Source organism: Hippocampus zosterae, chromosome 7, assembly GCF_025434085.1.
Source record: "Hippocampus zosterae strain Florida chromosome 7, ASM2543408v3, whole genome shotgun sequence".
NCBI lineage: Eukaryota > Metazoa > Chordata > Actinopteri > Syngnathiformes > Syngnathidae > Hippocampus > Hippocampus zosterae.
Window position 1 is genome coordinate 2,187,568 of NC_067457.1, and position 19,967 is coordinate 2,207,534.

Below are 19,967 nucleotides of genomic sequence, written 5' to 3' on the forward strand. Positions count from 1 at the left end.
ATAGAAGAATATTGTCAGGATCATAAAGCATCAACACGATGTATCTAGCTTGCACACCATCATGACCCCACGTTATGAAAAAATGACAGCTGCAGCGTACTGAGGACTTGTGAGTGTCATCACGTCCCTCAGTAGATGTGTTTTACTGCCCCCAAGTGGCTAAGGAAGGAGCAGCACAATTTCCAATGAATCTGAAGATGGCTGAAGTCGATGCGTTTCATTGAATCGTGTAATTACGCTCTGAACGGGCGCGAGGCGCGACAATGTCAAATGCGGACAAAAAATAGGGCGACGCTGCTAAAAATATCAGGGCACATGCCAAATGGGAGACCTGCACGCTGTGCAAGAACAACCGTTGGCGCGGGTGGGGGGCAACCCATGTACACGTGCATTCATACATACGTAGGTATGTATGGAAAGAAATTATTTTTGTGCAAGTGATTTTTTTTATTGCCGGCGATTGACTTGCTTCATTTGCACTGAAACTAACGAAATAAACGCATGTAAGTAGGACATAAAACAGGTTGGTATGAGGATCACAAATGTCAAGGCCACCGCAAAATATCCTACCTGACATCAGTTGCTGCAACTGTCAGAAATACGTAAAAATCCACAAGAGATGTATAAATATAGAACAATAATGCACATTTACCTGAAGTACAACTTAGTATGCTTGTAAAATTCTTCATTTCCTTCCTAAAAGTCTTATTCAGTTCATTTCCTTCTTCAGGAAACCGTTCTGGTCAGCAAGAAGCGGGCGTCCTCCTTGCGCCGCAACACCCGCTGCATTTTGAAGGTGTTGGCCGAGGTGAGGGAGGAGCTCATCATGCGCTGGCGCAGTTCGGCGAAGGCGCCGCGGCCCACCAGCTGCACCCTCGGCGGCCCGATGCTGCCTTTGATGCGGAACGAGCGGTACACGGCCGACGCCCGCTGCAGGCACACGTCCAGCTGCGGACCAAGACGCGCGTTGGATTCCCAAATCACACGAATTGAGTCACTCAACGGCGAGTCACCTTGTGGCGCTGCTCCTCGCTGAGGTTCCTCACGCCCGTCAGCTCCAAGAAGACCTGGTAGTGAGGGTCGCAGCTGCCCACACAATCCCCTGCGGCCCAGAAAAAAAAGAAAAGAAAAAATGTGCGGTCATGTGAATGAAGTGAAAATTCAGAAAATTAGGCAAGAGCAGTCAACAACAAACTTGTTTCACTTTTATGAAAAAATAGGCATAAAAATGCATGATGTAACAACATGATCGTTTGCAAAAAAATATATAACACTCATCATCTATTAGTTGCCCTACCCATAATCCCGCTCTCGGCGCAGCAGTAGTCAAGCAGGCGAGCGGCGGGCCACTGCGCCACGGCTTCCTTCAAAGCGTCCAGGAACAAGGCCTCCGACAATTTCTCGCCGCGAACGTTCAGCATCTGACCGCGCCTGCGAGCACACACGCGCCTCCTCAAGAGCACTGCTCACCATTTCGGGTACACTCGCATTGTTTTAGCTGCTGAGCCCACTCCAAAAATCTGCTCAAATTAGATGTGTGCGGGTGTACCTAATGAATTGGCTGACCTGTATTGAAACTCCACAATTGGACACTGGTGATGGAACGCCACCACTTTCACCACGTCGCCGATGCGATATCTGGAACCGAGAAAAAAAAATAAAAAGCAACCGCAACATTTGAAATCCCTCTCCTGCAAAATGGGAGTTAGTCCACGAGAGATCTCATTGGCTCCTTTTAACTCCTCGGTTCCCGTTTCTACCGGGGAGCCCACCTGAAGAGGCCGGCGGCGTTGGTGACCACCAGCTCGTAGTTTTGTCCCTCCTTCACGTCCTCCATGAGAAGCGTGGCCGCCGCTGCCTCATCCTCCAAAAGGCTCTCTGGTAGGAACTCGCAGAACATGGAGCGAGGACACAGCAGGTAACGCCGGCCGGTCTCCTCGGGCCAAAGGTTCACCCCAATCAGACCTGCATGGGGAATCGCGCGATAAAAATGTATCATAATTTGACATGAAAAAAACACCAACGTGGGTGTGACAATCTCGACAGTTACTGAGAAAAACAATCGACATCACTTTGAAGAAAAACTTCATTGGACCTTCAGTGGCCGCGTAGAAGGGCGAGTAGAAGGGGATGCCGCTGCAGCAGTCGTCCCTCAGCATCTCGCCGTAGATTTGATTGGAGCCAGAATCCACGGTCAGAATTAAGTTGAGGCGGGGCCAGAGGCGTCCGGCGATGCCATGGAAGCCGGCGCCGAAGTCTTCCCGGAGCCGAGCCGCCCTCTCTGGGTCGGGCCGGGTCAGGGCCTCCAGCTCAGCCCTGACGCGCGGCTCCAGGTGGAGAGCGCCGCTCACCGTCCCGCGCTCCACGTCCTCCGTCAGCTCCTGCCAGCGCTCCTGGAAGGTGCGGAACAATGTTGAGTCCTCACTTGTACGCGCCGAGGGAAAATGAGGGCTTCCACCACGGGAACCTTAAATGGCTGACTTGGTATCAATCATCACTATAGAGCAAGACTAAGAAGCGATGAGGGAAATACATTTGAAACAAATGTACCTGCAAAGTGGAGAAGGCGCAGAAGACGGTGGAGGCAAAGTTGGACTCGAGCGTTCCCACGCTGGGATCTTTGAGCGCAAAGAGGAGATGCAGGTATAGCGCGTCCTTCTCGCTCGTCACCTGAAGTCACACGTGCAACGTCACAAGTGCGGAAAAACTAACACAAAACGAACATCATTATATGAGCACATTGACATTGTACGATAGAAACTGGAATCTAACAATCTTTTTCAGTGGAAGATTTTACCTGCAAAAAAAGTGAGATGACAAGGGAATATTTTGGAAAGCACGATACTGTAAAGTATCCTTTTGAAAAATACAGATCCCACGTCATTCACCTGGAAGGCAGGCGGTGGTGTGGTGTAGAGGTGGAGCATGTGACGAGAAGAGGCCGGCGTGGATGAATTGGGCCCAATGGGAATGCCGGCCTCCGATTGGCGGAACGTCGGCGTGTAGAAAAACTTGGTGGTGCGTTGCAGGCTGTCCGTGGCCGGGAACGCTCGCCGCATGGTGTCCAGGCACACCGCCACACCCTGGTGAACAAAATCAGCTCTTTGAGTGCCTTCAAATAAAATATGAGATCAGATCCAACACACACACACACAAATTTGTCCGGAAAAATAGACCCCAAAGAGTCCTGTTATGTGTCAGGCTACCCGAAGGAAAAAGTCACTGTTGGTGTCCTTGGTGCTGAGGAGCATGGCGCTGGGCCCAGATGTCCCGGACGTCATGGCCAGCACTAGGGGCTTCTCCGCGGTGAGCACCCTCTCCTCCCCAGACGCCACACGACCCACCAGGTCACGGTAGTGCTCATACGTGGTGATCGGGTGATGAGTGCGAAAGGTGTCAATATCTGAAATAGAAATGTTTGAAAGAATTGCATTGTGTATGAGTTGGCCGTGTCACTCGTGTCCACTCACCTTTGATAGAAGCAAAGTCAAAACGTTTCCCATAGAGCGTGTGCTCGTTTTTCCGGAGGCGGCTCAACAGCGTCTCCTCCTGGGCCTTCCTCACGTTCAGCGTGTCGGCCTCCAACTTGGCCCGCTGCCACTTGCCCAGCCAGCCCACGGCCTTGACGGCTGCGTACTGGCCGATCAAGCTCCCCAACGTCCGGCCTTCACCTCTCACCTTGGACCGGATGTCCCTCAACAACAGCGACACCCCCATCAATGCGCACACGCTGACGGCGGCGGCGGCCACGGCCGGAGGACGAGGCAGGGCTGCGGGGAAACGTAGTTACACAAACCGGGGGATCACTAGCAGCGGAAGGAATGGCCTGCTGGTGGCGCTGTTGTGCCGTAGGAGACATGACCTACCCTCAGTTTGGACGAGAATGGCGACGGCGGCCGATGTCGCCGACAAAAAGACCAGCACTACGGCTCGAAAAGACGACATAGCCACGCTGTAATGTTTTATTAGGGATAACATTCGTCGTCGGCAGTCAATAAAAAGAAGTTTGACAAAATAAGAGCGCATCCGCAAGTTTCCTCCAAGTCGGCCATCATCAGTTGTCTTGCTGACTTCCGTGTTTTGAGGCTTGTTGCATTCACGTGCCCACGAAAGAGTGGTAATCGCGAGAATGAGGTGCATTTAAGACCCTTAAGTAAAAGTCTAATTTCAATTCAATTCCTTAAAAACAAATGGAATATTGGCGAATTTCCTCCTACCTTCCAAAAACATGGAATTCCTCATGTCGAATTTTCTTTTTTAGTCGTGCAGCAGATACAAACGTCCCAAAACAGCTACTACCATTTTATTTACAAACCTATTAACAATTGTGCTTTGCTCTGTGAAAGCAAAAATCAGACAGAAAACAAACAAATCAGGCTTCTTTTTTTTTACTGGCTGGTGATTTTTTTTCACGTTATAACTTATTATATTATTACAGTGTTTTTATGATTCCGAATCATTAACATGCATAAAAATACAAGTACAGACCATAACATTGGATTTGAAAACAATAAAAGGCACCTGTTTCCATGATACAGGCATTTTTAACCTTACACAGCCACATGTACATTTGTTCACTCGCTTGGGTTTCATACCGTGTGATGGTGTTTTCTTCCATTTTGACTTTCCGTCGTGGCCAGGCATCCCTATCCCTTTGGGCATACAGCAAGTCCACTTGGGTTTTGGACAATCACGACAACACGATACATTCACCTCCTCCGCAGCATACTTCACACACTTGGAACCATTAAATACAACACAAACTCTACAGTCAAGTGCCCATGACAGCAAACATGCAGTACAGTCCATAAGAGTGACATTGAAACTCACCATTGTCTGCCTCATTCCAATTCATTCACATTTTTTTGTCTTTGACATGCCGCCAAATCTTCTATACACGTTTAAGTCACAGGTAAGGAAATTCTGCATGAACGCATGCAGGTTTAAAAATGAATTAACCATCTACGCTTGAGAAGAAATCTCCTTCAGTAGACTTACTTGGACCTTCCACGCACATCCCCTGTTGCTTTAGAGCACTTTCCCCCTACTTTATTTGATACCTAAAAATTGGAGAAAAAAAAATCACTTTTTTATTAGACCCACTGTGAGAAAGTATGTCTAAAAACAACAAAATAATCAGGAAAGTATCATTTGACCTCACAGCTGCTAGAAGACAATGCAGAGCCGGCTCGCCCATTAGGCAATGTCGGCAAATGCCACACCGGGTCAGCTCTGCAATAACGTGACAATACGAGAAAACAATTCTACAGCGCTCCTTGAAAGGTTTCTTTAGTACATCCCATTCATAATAACGAAGGTGAATCCCGATTGATTTGACAGGTTAGTGTAGAGAGCAATGGCTACTTTGCCCACTTCCTGTGGATGCTTTCTTCTAAAAGGCAGCTTTGCCTATTGCTATATATTACAAAGTAATGGAGATGTAGCACGACAGGGAATAGAGAGAGCCTTTTTGTTTTCTTCTAAACGTGAAGGCACTTCCGGGTAGCACCTGGATTAGTCGTATTTTCGAAGTAACAAGTAAGAAGCCCTTGTGTCGGAGGGGAGCCTGAAGCAACGAGGTTTGTGGGCCTTTCGGGGTCACAGCAGGGAGAAGCCTAAAATGTACTGCAGCAGTTTGTTGCGGTTGGCCTGAGGTAGGAAGGTGGGGCTCAGCTCCAGCGTGGTCACGTGCTCCTCTCGTCGCTCCTTGAGGACCTGGAAAGAAAACGCACGCTGTCAGTCCCATCAAATTCCAGCAAAGGTGACTTTTTCATTCTCATTCTGAATATATTTTGATTACCCCGAGATCCTTGAATGTTCTGACCGTGTTCTTCACCAGGTAATGAGTTGCACTTTCACCTGAAGAAAAGTGAATCATGAAGACACAAGAAGACAGAATGACAAATGATCAAAATTTGGATTGCAGTACAAGTTTGAAGAAAAAAAAAAAACATGCCAACCTAATATTGTCAGAGAGATTAAGTTAATTGATTTTTTTTTAAATTAAATAATTCAAAGTGCATTTGCCCGCAATCACCGTAAGCAGCAATTCTCTTCTCGGTGCGCGTGAGCAGGTATCTGAAGAGGCGCTGCGTGTACTCAGTCTCGGCCATGGGCTGACTCAAACTGTGCACAAAGATGGCGGCACCGCTGTAGGCCTCCAGGACGGAGCTGAGGAGCCGTTGCAGGAACACAAAGAACTCCTGGTGCTCTGCCGACAAGCTCACCTGGAAAGGGAAACTCTGCAAGCGTCAAGTCGTGTTGTTGGTTGCTATCTAATTTCATTACTTATGCACTCCCAAGATGTCTGCCTGAAGTGGACGAAAAAGCAAACAAGAACCTTCAGGTAGCGATCCCGCTGCTCCTCCCCAAAGTCGCTGTCTTCGTCCTCCTCGTCGCTCCTCCAGGAGAGCGGCTCTGGAAACTTTTTGGGCCACGGTTCTTCCGTCGGACTGGGGCTAAGTTCCTCCTGGTCCTCCTGACACATAATAAAGCCATCAGGACGGAGAGTGCCATTGTGACAGGAATTGTGGGTCCCTCCAAACTGACCTCCGCGACATAGAGGACGCCATATTGGATGAGGCGGGTGATGGCGTCGAGGAACACCTGATATATAGTCTGGCACGGCTGCGGGGTGGAAACGGGCTGGGCTTGACTGTCCGTTCAATGAACAATCGTACGCTTGAGCCCGGCGGTGCACAACACTTACAGAGGCCACGGACACCTCGTTGACCAGGAAGTGCGAGAGGCCGGCGGCCTTGCGGATGAGCTTCTCTTGACTGAGTGGGCAGTCGGCGGCTCCGGCGCTCGGCCCTTGTTGCAACGCTAGCGCCGACTCCGACTCCACCGCCTGCTCCCGCTGAAGGGACAGGATGCTGCAGGCTGCGTGCAAATTCAACGAATGCTCAGGCGAGATCGCGTTGGGGATTTGCGTCATTAGAATTCAATTAATACCCCCCAATCAATGTTGTCAAAATAAACAATTTCACATTGAATACATTCATTGATAGTCAAATGAAAATGTGTTGTCTTGAATAATTGGTTGAACATGATTTTTTTTTGTTCTACAGTGAAATTATTTTACATGACATGCCAGATGGAGCGACGACGTACCGACGATGGCGTCGGGGATGAAGACGTGGAAAAGGCCGTTGCTGTAGAAGTTGAGCTCGAAAAGCGCCGGCACGGTGTGGCTGGGCGCGATGGTGAACTCGCCGTTGCGGTTGGCGCCGCCGGTGACGGCGATGCAGTTCTCCAGCAGGTGCAGCGCGCGCATCACCACGTCCTCCGAGTTGCCCGAGAAGCCCAGGTCAAAGTCGCGTGACAGCACCTCCTCCTTCATGTTGAAGAAGTCCTCCACCAGCTTGGAGAGTGCAACGCCCTGCGGGAAGGAACCTCACGTTTCGAAAAACGTACGGATGCTGGCCAGACACATGCGCCACAGTTCCTGCAGGGGGCACTAATGTTTAAAATTGCTTGTGACCGAAGGAACCTGATCTCTGGGTCATGATTGTGCAGTGAGGTCTTTGTGACCTTTGTTACACCTTACTTGGTGGAGGGCACCACAAGGCAGGGCAGGCAGGAGGTAGAGTAAAATCCCTCTTACAAAAAAAAAAACAACACTAAGGAGCAGACGTACCTGTCGGTGTCGGTAGAGCAGCAAACAGGCCACGATGTGCGTGGACATGATGGCGGATGACTTGTTTGCCGCTACGTGGGGAGGATAGAATGAATGTTGAACAACACAGAAACAGACATGGTGGCGGCTTGGTGCTCATCGCCTCAAATGGAGATGTGAGAGGCCTTAAAAACTCTACAACCGGTACCAGCTGAGCTGAGCAATATGTTATTTAAAAAAAAAAAATCTGAATACATCATACAAAATAAAGTGCATTCTGTGGGATTATACATCTTGCAAGAAAAACGTGAACCCTTGGCGCGATTTATATGTTGCTCTTCATCTAATCACAACAAGGCCACGCAAAATATTCACAAAGGAATTCAGAACAGACGAAGAAACGTAAGGTGTGAGGGTTACTCCAAGTCATCGTACGCGTCGGTCCTTTGAGGGGACGAAAGGCAGCGGAAGCAGCAGAACACCGGCGCTGGCGCTGCATTCTGGCCCCTCTTGGGCTCCCCCCCTTCTACCTCCTCTGTGTCCTATTGGCCGAAAACAACATGCCATAGAGCTGCGGGTGCTGTGATTGGCTGCTGGCTATGAGGGGGGTGGAAGGGGAGGAGGACAATGCAGCTGACCGAGCTGGGGGGAACCGGTTTCTGCTGCTGCTGCTGCTGCATAAAGCACACCTTAGGACGTGACATTGGGCAGGAATAAGATCAACTAATGAAGAGAGGCGGCCTTACTGAAAAGAACGTGTTTGGCCAGGTTGTTAATGAGCTGTCGTCGGCACAAGTCTTCGGGTAGCTCTCTGTTCTGGTGGCCCTCCTCTTGTCCGTCGAACAGCTGCGCGTCGGGCCTGAACAAATTTTTTAAAAATGTCATAGAAAGATCATTTGCCGTTTATTTTTAAGGGTGTAGTCCGAATAAACGGGCAGCCGCAGTGGGACTGTGAACCGAAATGACCCCTGGGGTCATGTCGCCTCAAGTGCCCGTGCGCAAATGTCCAAAGACGGCGCCTGCTGCGAGGAAGTGGGGGAAAAAAGGCGGCCATTTTGGAGGCTTTATTCAAAGCTTTTATTGGGCACGCAAGAGGAAGAGAGTTGCACTTACTGCGCATCTATGATGGTGGGCATCAAGGCGTGCTCGAGGGACAGCGGGGGTGCAATGTGGCGGCTTCTCTGGCTGTCCAGGTATTCCTGCGTTCGACGGGTGAAAAGGCTCACAATCAACGAATCGGTCATATTGCGATGCGTCGCTTTATTGATAGGAAATATATTTTGGCATACGTAGAGGGACCTAAATGATTGCTAAACATTCGATCGGCAGTATAAAATGGTCAGAGTCAGAACATAGTCAGAACAGTGTGATGTCATTCTTGATTGATCGATTTCAACCATACCCGTCCATCACAGACGTGTTGAGAACAAGGAGCCTCTCACCTTGAGGGAAAACGGCTGGTTGAAGTCGACACGGACGCAGCCGTAGTTCTTCCTCAGCATCCTGAACACGCCGCACGCTATTCCCCACAAGCTCTCGTTCTTCTTGGGCTTGCCCTGCGTTCACGGAACAGTTCAGACACGGCCGCGCCGCCCCCACCCCGAGTGGACGACGCCGAAACCGGCGGCCTCACCAGCTGCTCGCTGTTGTAGTTGCCCTCGATGATGCGGTCGTACGAGATGCCCACCGGCACCACGAGCACGTCGCCGATGGAGCCTGCGCGCAGCGCGTCCACCACGATGGACAGCATGCCGGCGCGCGCCGTGGACGCTTTGCCGCTGCGGGAGCGCGTGCCCTCCAGGTAAACCTCAAGGAACTGCTGCTGACGCAACAGCTCTTCTGTGTACTGGAGAGACCACGTTCGATCACGTGAGGACGAGAAGATAGATGATGCAACAGGTAAAAGCCAGTGAGAAACAAAACGTTTTTGGCATTCGCACAGAGGCAATCACAAAGTCTCTTGTGCTCAAAATTGACAATAAATGCTCGCATAGTCGCAGTTCGATATTCTTGATTCCACAATTGGTTTTTCTCAATCAATAATTGGACACATATTGGTTTTGTTCTGAATCAGATTTTACTTGAAGGTCACCAAGCCGAGCTAAAACCGAGCACGTTAAAATAAAAGTGCGTTGTATGAAATCACCCGCGTGCCAGACTTTGGACACAAAGCGGTGTTGTGTCATCACATCCTTTCACAGCTGTCTAAAGACATTTTTGGAGGTCCGGGGGGGAGGTGGGTGGGGGGCGCTTTGTCCCAAAATAGACCGCCGCCTTGGATTCAGCTGCAAAGACCAGAGGCCCTAACAGCATTTACATTGTGACGCAGACTGTTAGGTTTGATCATATTGCTGAGTAGGTACTGTCTAGGTCTTATTTTTGTAGCATTAGAGGAGACATGAGGCACAATTTTGAAGGTCAAACTACACTAGTTGGTTATACACACTCACACACACAACTGTCCAGAGCTGATAGCACTTATCTTATTGGCTCAACACACAATTACTTTGGCGGGTCGATGTGAAGTGCAGCATGTCACAGACAAAGAGCAACTCTCAAACAAATGCATTCATTCGAAGCGCAGTTTTCTCGTGTGGAATTACATGCAGGGTGAAAAAAAATATATTATATCCTGTTAAATGTACTGCAGGGTGACGCTTGGAGTACAAATTCGCATGGGCACCCCGCGAAGGGAGTCCCAAGACTTTTGTCCACATGACAGCAGTCGACTCACAGCATAGAGGAGCGATCTGTACAAAATGTCTTTCTTGCCGTCCCCGGACTCCTCCATTTTCCGCCGTATGAAAAATCCTCCCAGCTTTCGGATCAGGGTGCTGAAAGCACAAAAAAAAAGAAAAAAAAAAAAGAAAATGCTGCTTGTAAACCATGAGTATATTCACTTCAGCAAACGTGACGCGAGGCTCACCTGAGAATGGGGATGCTGAGGTTGTTGCCGGCGGCGATGTGCGGCGCTTTGATGTTGTGACAGAAGAGGATCAGCGTGATGAGCAGATAGTCAATGTGGGACTTGTGGACAGGCAGGAAGACCATGGGAGCGCCGTGCTGCACGGGGCCACAGACGACATCAACAATTTGCGGACTCCATTACGCTTGACAGATTGAACTTTTTAACCATTTTTTTTGGGGGGGGGGGGGGGGGGAGTGCTTCCTGACCTCCGCCGCTGCTTTTTTGACCATTTCCAGCTGGCCCTTGTGGATCTGAATGCTCCAGAAGAAACCATTAAAGAGCCTCAGGAGAACCCATCCTGTCAGCCTGGATCGGAGAGTAAGAAAAAAGTTGATACTGCATGCCTGGTGCCATATGAAGGCAGTAACAACTGTTTTCAACACCACGGTGCGAGCGAAGTGAGCGTTGGATGTTTGATTTAATGCCCCTATTCCCCAACACACATGTACCTGACGAAGGCGGGCGAAACGCTGGCCACCATCTGCTGGAGGAAGTGTCGGGCTTTTTGCTTGACTTTCCCGACGGACTTGCTGTGCTCACTGCCGGCCTCGTCCGAATCGCAGGCCACGCTCAAGATGGCGCTCTCAACACTGACACAGAAGGAACGTTTATTTTTAACAGGAAACATATTTTGGGATAAGGGACAACTTAATGTCTTGCACCTATTAAGGTCTACTAATCGGGTGGACTACCTGCTGCTGTTGAGCACGTTTTCCACCACGTTCCGGGGGAACATGTCCTTGTGAACGTCTCGTTCCATGACAAAGAAGACGTAGCTCAGTTGCCGTGCCAACCAGCCGCGCTGCCTGCAGACGGGATCAAAAAGGCATGCTCACAGTACAGCACATGGTGAGGTTGACTTGACACTTGCACCACAGTTGAAAGCGCACCCCGAATAAAGTTTTTTTTGATGAAAGCAGCAAATTGACTTGGCTTTATTGGCTGCGGAGAAATTTGTTTTTGAGATGAGGAAAAACGTGACCGGCGTCGCATTGTATTCTTTGGTACTCTTGGTATTCTTTGGTATTGGTATTCTTTGTATTCACTTGGGAGTGTCCGCACTGTATAAGCATCGGGCACATTTGGAGTTGAACTGACACGTGCGACTCCACCGACTTTCAATTACTAAACTGCGATTTATCCATTTGTGTTCATATTGTATTTAATTGAAAGATGTTTGTTGTTTTTTTTTTCTCTGTCTCCTTTCTTCTTTCTACATACATTCTTGCTGCTGGAGGCTGTAAATTTCCCCAGTGTGGGACGAATAAATTATATCTTATCTTATCTTATTCAGCTGCCTACTCCATTATTGGCTGATGTTAGCATTTTATTAGCACGTGGTGGACCCTCACTTTGCAACATCGACCCGCAGCACGTACCTGGTGTGGGTCTCGTTTATGTAGATGACGTTACGCAGGCCAAGCGATGGAATGCTGGGGTTGAACAGCTTTTCCTGTGGTTACAATACAAATGAATGAATACGTGTCTTTTGAGTGAGCCCTTCTGCCCCGCTGTGACGCAACAGTCGGGCTAATTAATGCAAGAATTATCTAAAGAAACAGCACTCGGTGTGCTGCAGTTCTACACAGTTGCAAACTAGCATAATAAATGTAGTCTCCAATGCCTGTTGCTCCTGTACGTCAGTTATGCTAATGGTTACGTGTCAATTGCCGTCAGCGTGTAAGGTTACCCAGCTCTGTGGCGTGCAAGAGTGGCAGCAGCGGCCGACGAAGGGCCTCTTCCTGTTTAGAAGACCCTCCTTCCACGTGGTGGCCACGCAGCGCAGGACTGACGGACTGGTACTGCGATCCTTCAAGGACAACAAGACACAAATATTACACCAAGGTAAAAATAAACAAGATAATGCTCTTTAAAAAATTGCTCTGATGTCTTGAATGAGCTGAATTCTTTGACGAGGGCACAATTTCAGATCGGCTAAGTTTACAAACACAGGTGGATTTTTGAGTCTTACGGAGTCGTCATTGGGCCGCTTCCAGCGGTTGCACCACTGCTCGCCGTTATTGACCTGCAGAAGCAAGCCGTCCGCCAACTCCATGGCCTTCAGCGCCCTTTTCTTCTCGTCCCCTGTGCACGCAGCCACCCTCTAACTGGACACCTGGTTAGAACGATAAAAACACAGACAATTGATTTCAATTGATGTTCTCGAGTCACAGTCCGTTTGAACCACCGAGGGAGCACAAATATTTATTTGCAAGGCTGGCCTTTTATTCCCCCGCATTGCTTGCCACAACGTATGCACACGCCTACTTGGGAAATAGTGTAGTGAGTCACTTTCATCAATGGATGCTGCCCACCGTCTAGTGTGCGTGTTGCGTTTCAGCGCAAGTGCTCGCCGCGCACACTGATGAGTGGGCTTTTTTTGTACGGGGTCATTGGCCGAGAGTACTACCCGCAATGGGGTGACTTTGTTGGGAGCCAAACAAAAGCAAGTGAGGAATGAGAGGCCGTGGCCATTGAGTAACAGTGGAAGGTCGCTGTAGACGTCGAGAAGAAGCAATAGTCCGTTTTTTGCTTCCGCTCAAACAATTAGGTTTTAAATTTTAAACAATACCCACTTCCGCCTGTGTTCAATTTTCAAGACTTTTCCAAAATTGGTTTGAAATGTGGGATTGTGATGCTCAATTTAATACTGATGTCATCTGGATTTTTTTTCCAGGGGGGCGGGGTTAAATTACTACTTAATCATATGGATTTTTAAAGGCCGCTTGTTTAATGCATGAGACAGATGCACCTGTAACACAAGCCAATTTCACCTTGATCTTCTGAGTACTTTGATGGAAGCATACCGCAAACGTGATGGAGACACAAGAATAGTCTTCTTGTTTTGACACAATGATGATCGGGGAGGTAAACAAGGGGCAGTTGAAGCCCCCTCCCTTACGTGATTTCATAAATAAGCAGGTCAAACTGTTAAGTGACAGATGGAGATGCAAATAACTAGTCGCACAGACAACAATGGCGAGCTGGACGTCTGGCCTCACACTACTGCATCATGCTAAGCGGAACCGGGATTAGCCACTATGCTAACCGGGATAACCTTAAACTGGTTGAGTTGGGAAGACACTGAACAAGCTTAGCGGGAGCACTTTAGTCTTTATTTCACGGGGAACACGGAGGTAACACGACTCGATGCTACGTCGGATGAAAGTTGCTCAATTGCGGCCGCCAACGTCACAAAAGATGAAAGAAGCAACCGGCAGCCTGTTTCCATGACAATGACAGCACGAGACGACCGATGGAGGGTTGCTAGCAAGGCGTAGGGAGCTTGCTTACCTTCAGTGTAGTATTACGTCGACTCATGTCTCAAACAAACGTCTAGTAAAAATCAAACATCAACGTAAAGTCCTACTCCACAGAGCTTGGCCGCCGTGAGTGTTGTAGTGGTACCGTTCTAACGTCGGCCGCCGCAGAACACAGAATGCGGCGATTAAAGCCTTTCGTCCATTGGAGCAAAAAGCTTCAGGCTGCTCATTAATATTGACAACATTCACTAAGCTCTGATTGGCTGAGGCCAAGTCCAAATCCTATTTGCAGGAAAGCCTATCGTGAATATTTATAAAGTACGTTCATTCATGCGGCGCCACCCATCTTTGACTGCTAATTTACAATTGGCTGAATATTAAACGCGACTGCCACCTTTAGGTTAAACTAGGAACTACGCGTTTTACGATGAGGTTCAATCAGCTGTCATCTTACGCCGTCTTGCGGTGAAAAAAAAGAATTACATTCACGTCGAGCCGACCACTCTGCCATGTGTGGGAGATTTGAATAAAATGCTCCGACTTAATGTTGTTGGCAACACTCACACTAGTTTGTTTCTATGTTAGCGACTAAAGTCCTACTTTTTACAGCTTGGCCGAAAATAACGGGTTTATTTCGCCGTTTATAGCCACGGATGTGCACACAATGTCCCTGACGACGGTTGAAGTGGTTGCGACCGCACCGTCCGGTTTCCCTGCTTTGCATACGCATCAAGCTAGCTGCAGGTATGAGGTAAGTTTGCCGTTCCATGTCCAGATGTGGATCATTTTCCTAAACAAGCGGTTATCAATGACCTATTTCAAACACTTCTTTAGCATTTATGTGAATTAAAGCGTCATGTTCGACAAATGTATATTTTGGCCCAGCGCTAACAAGTTGGTAAACTTCCCAGACATGTCTGACGTCACAACACAAAGCTGAACATTTCGAGACGAAGCTGACGTTTTCAGTTTACAGGCCCAATTTCAACTTCGATTTGCTGTTTTATATCTTTAGAGACAAATGCATTCAAACTAGAAGTCTGCTCAATTTTTAATCCACCTGACAAGGCATGCAATGAATGATACCAGAGTTCAACAACTGAGTTGTTACATAGATATGTATTTTTTCCATTGTGAATCTTCATCAAAGCCACAGTTTGGAATAACGACCAAAACAAGCTCAATGCCACTTTGGTGTCATATAAATTGGGGTGGAAAATCTTTTTGGAACAAATCCAAATTACGTGTAATAAAATAGCTTGTCAGTAAGATCATTGCGTCTCATAACATGCCTAATCCAACTTGTTTCCCAAGTATGCTCAGGCTTCAGAAGCGCTTGGCGTCCAGCGTCATGGGCTGTGGCAAGAAGAAGGTTTGGTTGGATCCCAACGAGACTAATGAGATTGCCAATGCCAACTCGCGTGAGTTGTTTTAATGGCCAAGTTGTAACCTATTTGTGCCACCTTAATTCTTCCAATACGACGCGACACGACAGGCCAGCAAATCCGCAAGCTGGTGAAGGATGGCCTGATCATCAGGAAGCCTGTGACGGTGCATTCCCGTGCCCGCTGCCGCAAGAACACTCTGGCACGCCGCAAAGGACGTCACATGGGCTACGGTGGGCTATTTTTTTTTGCCTCATTTCCATTATGCTCAAATTGCAAGTGGCTTTTTCACATTCCATACAAGAATTTTCAAACAATAAACCGGCCCTCGAATGAAACTGTAAACTCGCTTTCTTCCGCTTGCAGGTAAGCGGAAGGGTACCGCCAACGCCCGTATGCCTGAGAAGCTGATCTGGATGCGACGCATGCGCATCCTGCGCCGTCTCCTCCGCCGTTATCGGGAGTCCAAAAAGATTGACAAGCACATGTAAGCGCTGCTTCGGTTTTTTTTGGGGTCAATTCCAAATTTGTTGAGCTCAACCCAAAATTGCCTCTCCCTGTCCAGGTATCACAGTTTGTACCTAAAGGCCAAGGGTAACGTGTTCAAAAACAAGCGCATCCTGATGGAGCACATTCACAAACTGAAGGCAGACAAGGCTCGCAAGAAGCTCTTGGCGTAAGTTATTTTATTTCATGAAACCCTCATGGAATCCTAGTAATATTTTGTGCCAGTCGGGGTTTGGACGTGTCCAAATGATCATTGAAAATGTCATTTTTGGTGTCACCCCAACGAATGAAATCCAAGTAAGTGTGTTCTCTTTGGTCCAGCGACCAGGCCGAGGCTCGCCGCACAAAGACGAGGGAAGCTCGCAAACGCAGAGAAGAGCGTCTCCAGGCTCGAAAAGAGGAGTTCATCAAGAATTTGGCCAAAGAGGATGAAGCCGGCAAATAAGCGACCACATCCCACTCAGCTTTTTGTTATGAATAAATTTGGGTTCACGTTACCGCATGCTGGTCAGCGTCTTTTGTTTTTAACGTGTGGAGCTTAGATTTCAAATACTGTTGTACCTCGACTTACAAGTATCAACTTTTTAAAGATGCAAATAGAAGGGATCGATTCCAGAGGTATCAAGGTACCGCTCTGTGAATAAATCAGTGTTTTGAGCTGGATGCCAAAAGGTGGCAGCAGAGAGCAGATGATCATTTTTTTACTCCGGAACTTAAAAAGTCAGGTTCCAGCAGCAGGTTGTCATGAGTTATCTCAAAAGGTAAGATTTATAAACAAGGTGGGCAACACCCTCATCCATGCTCGGCCTTTGGAAAAAAAAATCCACACGCCAGTAGTACAAAAGGGTCACGGGATCCAGTTGACAAATATAAACATCCACCTTGGTGAATGAGTTCAAACCTGCCTGCACAGTTTAATCGGCAAGCCCTGTTATTTTAGTATCAATCGAAATAAAAGGTCACATTGCAGCCTACGTTTATGGTGCCGCCATATAAAAGCAATCTCGCATGTAAAAATAGCCGTCTCAGGTAAAGTAAATGAGAGGCTTCAAGACGGAGGGGGTTGGGGGGAGGCCATTTTTGCAGCTCTCCTCATCTCGTTTCTTCATTACTGGGAGGTGCTGCTGTTTCCTGAAGCGTGAGGCTAAATGGGATTAGACGAGGGGAAGGAATATGAGCCGCTGTTCATTACTACGCTCAGCCATCAACGCACACGGAATCAAATTTTAAACATGCAACAACAATACCGGTTTAAAGCTAACATTAACCATCATTGACCCGCTTAGCTATTACTTTGCTGTTTTTACATCCGCTCTAATGCAACGGTACAGTGGGCTCTCCATAGTGAGCAAATAAGCTACAGCGGACATTTTTTTTTCTTCCAAAGGGGAAGTTTAAAAAAAAAATCTTTACATTATGTTCTATGCATCTAGTTTTCCTCCCATTCAAAAACATGCAACATTTCGCACGTGTAATTTCACCAGTGTCAAGTAAAAGATATCGGATGAATTCATTTTCTATGGGTAAAACTGATTTCAAATCTAAACAAAATTGAGGTCTGTCCACGCCGCCTTGGTTAAAATTTGACCTATGAATAATATCTATAAACAAACATTGGAGGTGGAGTTATAAGGCACAAACAATCGAAGGGAAGCAAAAAAAAAAAAATCAGCTGGGGGCAGCCAACAAAAAACACATCATTAAATAATACATGAGTCTGCAATCGCTAAACGCATTAAAATGCTAAACAAGTTAAGCCGCAACGCGATTCATTTTCACACTTTCTGCAAGTAGGCTGCAGAAGTTTAATTAACAGCAGGGTGACAAATGTAAGATGAATTCCATTGTTGTGGCCATTTTTTTTTTCTCGTTCGCTGTGTGCATTGCGCTGCCGAACTGAAGTGACGAGAACATGAATTTCCATTTGAGGTGCACGCGGGGTAATTGAATGCTGCAGAAAGGGCAAGAGATGGAAAGATGTGATGAAAGGAAGGAGGCCAAATGTGTTTGGAGCAGAGTCATTTGAATTTTGTGGTTCAAGGCTCCACCCACATCCTACGACGTGGGGATTAAACTCCTTCGCCATCTGGTCTCTCTGATTCTGATTTGGGCCCATTTCATTGAGGACGAAATGAGCCCCTAAAAACTCCTGAAGTCACCCGAAGAACATGCAAAGGTGACTTTGCCTAGATTCGCGTTGGCAATTCTCTCTAACTTGAATGCAGCCAGCCTGTCCGAAAACAAACAATAGAAGCGCGTCAAATTGCAGTGTCGGCGTGTGAAAAATAGATATACATTTAAAAATCCAGGCCCAGAAACGCGCTTAGGCGGAGGAGCTAAAAAATTCATATCTACGCGTCGGCAAATGCGTCCGTGACACAAGCCGCCGAAAGCACAGGAAAGAAAGAAGAAGAAAAAAAGTAATACCTTTCTTTGCGACTTAATGGATTTTCAAGTGCACTTTTACGGTTCTGTGTGTTTGGAAAGCAGCGAACCGGGCTGAAAAGATGTTTGACATGAAGTCCAATAAAAAAGGGGAAAAAAATCCTACTTTGGCAGATACATGTTTGTATTTCGTTGTACTCTATTACTATCTTACTGAGTTTGTAACGGTCTGGTTGGTTCACGTCTAAAAATTTGTAACCAATGTATTGTAAAAATGATTTCATTGTCACTTTGTCATTGAGTCAAAGCGGAAACAGAAGCGCGACTATGGGAGAACCTTGTTTACTCAGACATTAGGAGGAAAAAAACAAGTTTGTTGTTGTTTTTTTTCTTCTTTTCTTTTGACTCATTTGTGAGTCGCAGCTTGGAACAGAGATAAATCACCATCACGCTCCCTGGAGTCATTAAGAGGGAGCATTAAAGATAAAGAAGCAAGCGTCTTGCCTGCCAGGAGCACTGTCCTCATTAAACTGCATGCCTCAAAGTACAAATACTTTCGTAGCTTTTTTTTTCAGACAACTGTACTTCACAATTTTTTACTCCTACTCCCTACATGTGAAGATATATCGTTGCTTCCTGCTCTTTACTTTTCAAAGAATGGCCCTCTAATCTGTAAAACAATCCCACATATATTGAGGTGTATTTTTATCTGTTGTTATCAGTTACTGATTTTGCACTTTTTTTGCTAGTCAGTTCACAGAGGAAACATAGCTTGTATGAACACTATTTTTTTTTTTTTTTTAAATACAATCCTGGGTCAGGGGAGAAACCCTGCATCTTAAAAACGTACAGTAGTGACATAATGAAAAGGAATCAAACCGGTTTCGCTTCAATTCACCTGCCATTGTGCTGCTCCTTTTGTTGTGCGTCTTGTCCACCGGGAGGCAGTGTAATACAGACCTATACGGAAGGACATGAGAATAATGTTAGTCATCCGAGATGCATACACAAGACTCATCCCAAAGAGGTTAAAATTAAAAATCGTTCCAATGGTGGCTTGCATCGCCGGGTTCACAAGGGTCTCAAGGCGTTGGCTTCTACTTTTACACACTTAATATTCGTACTTATACTTAATACTTTTGCCACCTCTGCTCGCCCGTGACCGTTTTGGGGAATGGAAGGGGCGACAACATCAAAAAGGGTGAGATGGAAGAAAACTGCTCTAAGCAGATGTGGAGGTGGGCGAGCAGAGGGTTGACTTGCCACAATGTGCCACATGAGCTTCATCCATCTGCAAACAAACAAAAAACATCTGCGATAAGCGCTGACTCAGCCATCTGGAATCGCCCGCGGCAACGTTCACCCCAACTTTAAGGACACGCTCGAGTAAAGTACAGTGAACCCACGCAAATGTGCAGTTTGGCATTCACACTCATGTTTTTGTGCACGGGTGGTATTGCTTTGGTATCATCTGAAATGAGTTGAGGAGCTTCAGATTTAGGTCCAAGTAGTTATCTGGCTCCCTCTTGTGGCATGTGTAGGAAATTATCGTCCAGAATAAACCTTTTCAGGAGGAGTTGTGTAAAGTTGGGAATCAAGGGGACTATTAATCATAGTATATCCCCATTAAAAAAAATAAATATCTTTTTTGTTGTTTATTTTCCACCAAAGCTACAGATCGAAAAATGTCCTCCCTTCTCAACAAACAATGTAATCAAGCACTATTTTTGGCACTCAATCTTCCTCTGCACTTTGCAAAATAGACGTTTTGTTTGCCCGAGCTTTCAACGAAACAAGAGTGACGTTTCCAGCGTACCTCAACAAGACGAAAAATGGAGACC

General features: G+C 47.1%; 4 protein-coding genes and 1 long non-coding RNA gene across 8 annotated transcripts in view; 3 read left to right on the forward strand and 2 right to left on the reverse strand.

Annotated features, from left to right (window-relative positions):
• Positions 1 to 19,967, forward strand: part of LOC127604074 (uncharacterized) — a 140,516-nt gene that overhangs the window by 65,879 nt on the left and 54,670 nt on the right. The window lies entirely within an intron of this gene.
• Positions 1 to 19,967, forward strand: part of aldh18a1 (aldehyde dehydrogenase 18 family, member A1) — a 140,164-nt gene that overhangs the window by 64,874 nt on the left and 55,323 nt on the right. The gene's annotated exons all lie outside the window — the stretch shown is intronic.
• On the reverse strand, positions 629 to 4,079 carry ghdc (GH3 domain containing). Its single transcript, XM_052070803.1, has 11 exons — positions 3,867 to 4,079; positions 3,471 to 3,770; positions 3,207 to 3,403; positions 2,889 to 3,083; positions 2,551 to 2,670; positions 2,096 to 2,393; positions 1,773 to 1,965; positions 1,567 to 1,638; positions 1,298 to 1,431; positions 1,014 to 1,102; positions 629 to 948 (listed from the first exon to the last, which is right to left on the reverse strand). Exons 1-11 carry the CDS (start codon positions 4,024 to 4,026, stop codon positions 727 to 729), a joined length of 1,980 nt encoding a protein of 659 aa, XP_051926763.1. The 5' UTR covers positions 4,027 to 4,079; the 3' UTR covers positions 629 to 726.
• gpam (glycerol-3-phosphate acyltransferase, mitochondrial) lies at positions 4,287 to 19,085 on the reverse strand. 2 transcript variants are annotated; one of them, XM_052070785.1, is made up of 21 exons: positions 19,006 to 19,085; positions 12,559 to 12,702; positions 12,277 to 12,396; positions 11,966 to 12,039; positions 11,279 to 11,392; positions 11,036 to 11,176; positions 10,793 to 10,892; positions 10,545 to 10,681; positions 10,353 to 10,452; positions 9,252 to 9,464; positions 9,061 to 9,174; positions 8,732 to 8,817; positions 8,365 to 8,477; positions 7,640 to 7,710; positions 7,114 to 7,381; positions 6,710 to 6,882; positions 6,550 to 6,627; positions 6,341 to 6,478; positions 6,038 to 6,227; positions 5,801 to 5,859; positions 4,287 to 5,715 (listed from the first exon to the last, which is right to left on the reverse strand). In XM_052070785.1, the coding sequence occupies exons 2-21, from the start codon at positions 12,640 to 12,642 to the stop codon at positions 5,599 to 5,601; spliced, it is 2,490 nt and encodes an 829-aa protein (XP_051926745.1). In that variant the 5' UTR covers positions 12,643 to 12,702; positions 19,006 to 19,085; the 3' UTR covers positions 4,287 to 5,598. The 2 variants fall into 2 exon arrangements, with proteins under 2 accessions (XP_051926745.1, XP_051926744.1); XM_052070784.1 differs by lacking the exon at positions 19,006 to 19,085 and adding an exon at positions 13,881 to 14,066.
• Positions 14,565 to 16,238, forward strand: LOC127604063 (60S ribosomal protein L19-like). The gene is made up of 6 exons (XM_052070895.1): positions 14,565 to 14,600; positions 15,164 to 15,270; positions 15,345 to 15,467; positions 15,601 to 15,721; positions 15,800 to 15,910; positions 16,063 to 16,238. The coding sequence occupies exons 1-6, from the start codon at positions 14,596 to 14,598 to the stop codon at positions 16,184 to 16,186; spliced, it is 591 nt and encodes a 196-aa protein (XP_051926855.1). The 5' UTR covers positions 14,565 to 14,595; the 3' UTR covers positions 16,187 to 16,238.

Excerpts from the sequence above, each read along its gene's own strand:
- ghdc (XM_052070803.1), bottom strand. The coding sequence starts at position 4,026 with ATGCGCTCTTATTTTGTCAAACTTCTTTTTATTGACTGCCGACGACGA. Across the intron at positions 2,394-2,550 it reads GCGCCTTCTCCACTTTGCAG|GAGCGCTGGCAGGAGCTGAC; the intron begins GTACATTTGTTT and ends CGCACCTTCCAG. Across the intron at positions 1,103-1,297 it reads CGCCGAGAGCGGGATTATGG|GGGATTGTGTGGGCAGCTGC; the intron begins GTAGGGCAACTA and ends TCTGGGCCGCAG.
- LOC127604063 (XM_052070895.1), top strand. Across the intron at positions 15,271-15,344 it reads GATTGCCAATGCCAACTCGC|GCCAGCAAATCCGCAAGCTG; the intron begins GTGAGTTGTTTT and ends GCGACACGACAG. Across the intron at positions 15,722-15,799 it reads AAAAAGATTGACAAGCACAT|GTATCACAGTTTGTACCTAA; the intron begins GTAAGCGCTGCT and ends CTCCCTGTCCAG.
- gpam (XM_052070785.1), bottom strand. The coding sequence starts at position 12,642 with ATGGAGTTGGCGGACGGCTTGCTTCTGCAGGTCAATAACGGCGAGCAG. Across the intron at positions 8,478-8,731 it reads CCCACCATCATAGATGCGCA|GCCCGACGCGCAGCTGTTCG; the intron begins GTAAGTGCAACT and ends AAATTTGTTCAG. Across the intron at positions 5,716-5,800 it reads GAACATTCAAGGATCTCGGG|GTCCTCAAGGAGCGACGAGA; the intron begins GTAATCAAAATA and ends TTTTCTTTCCAG.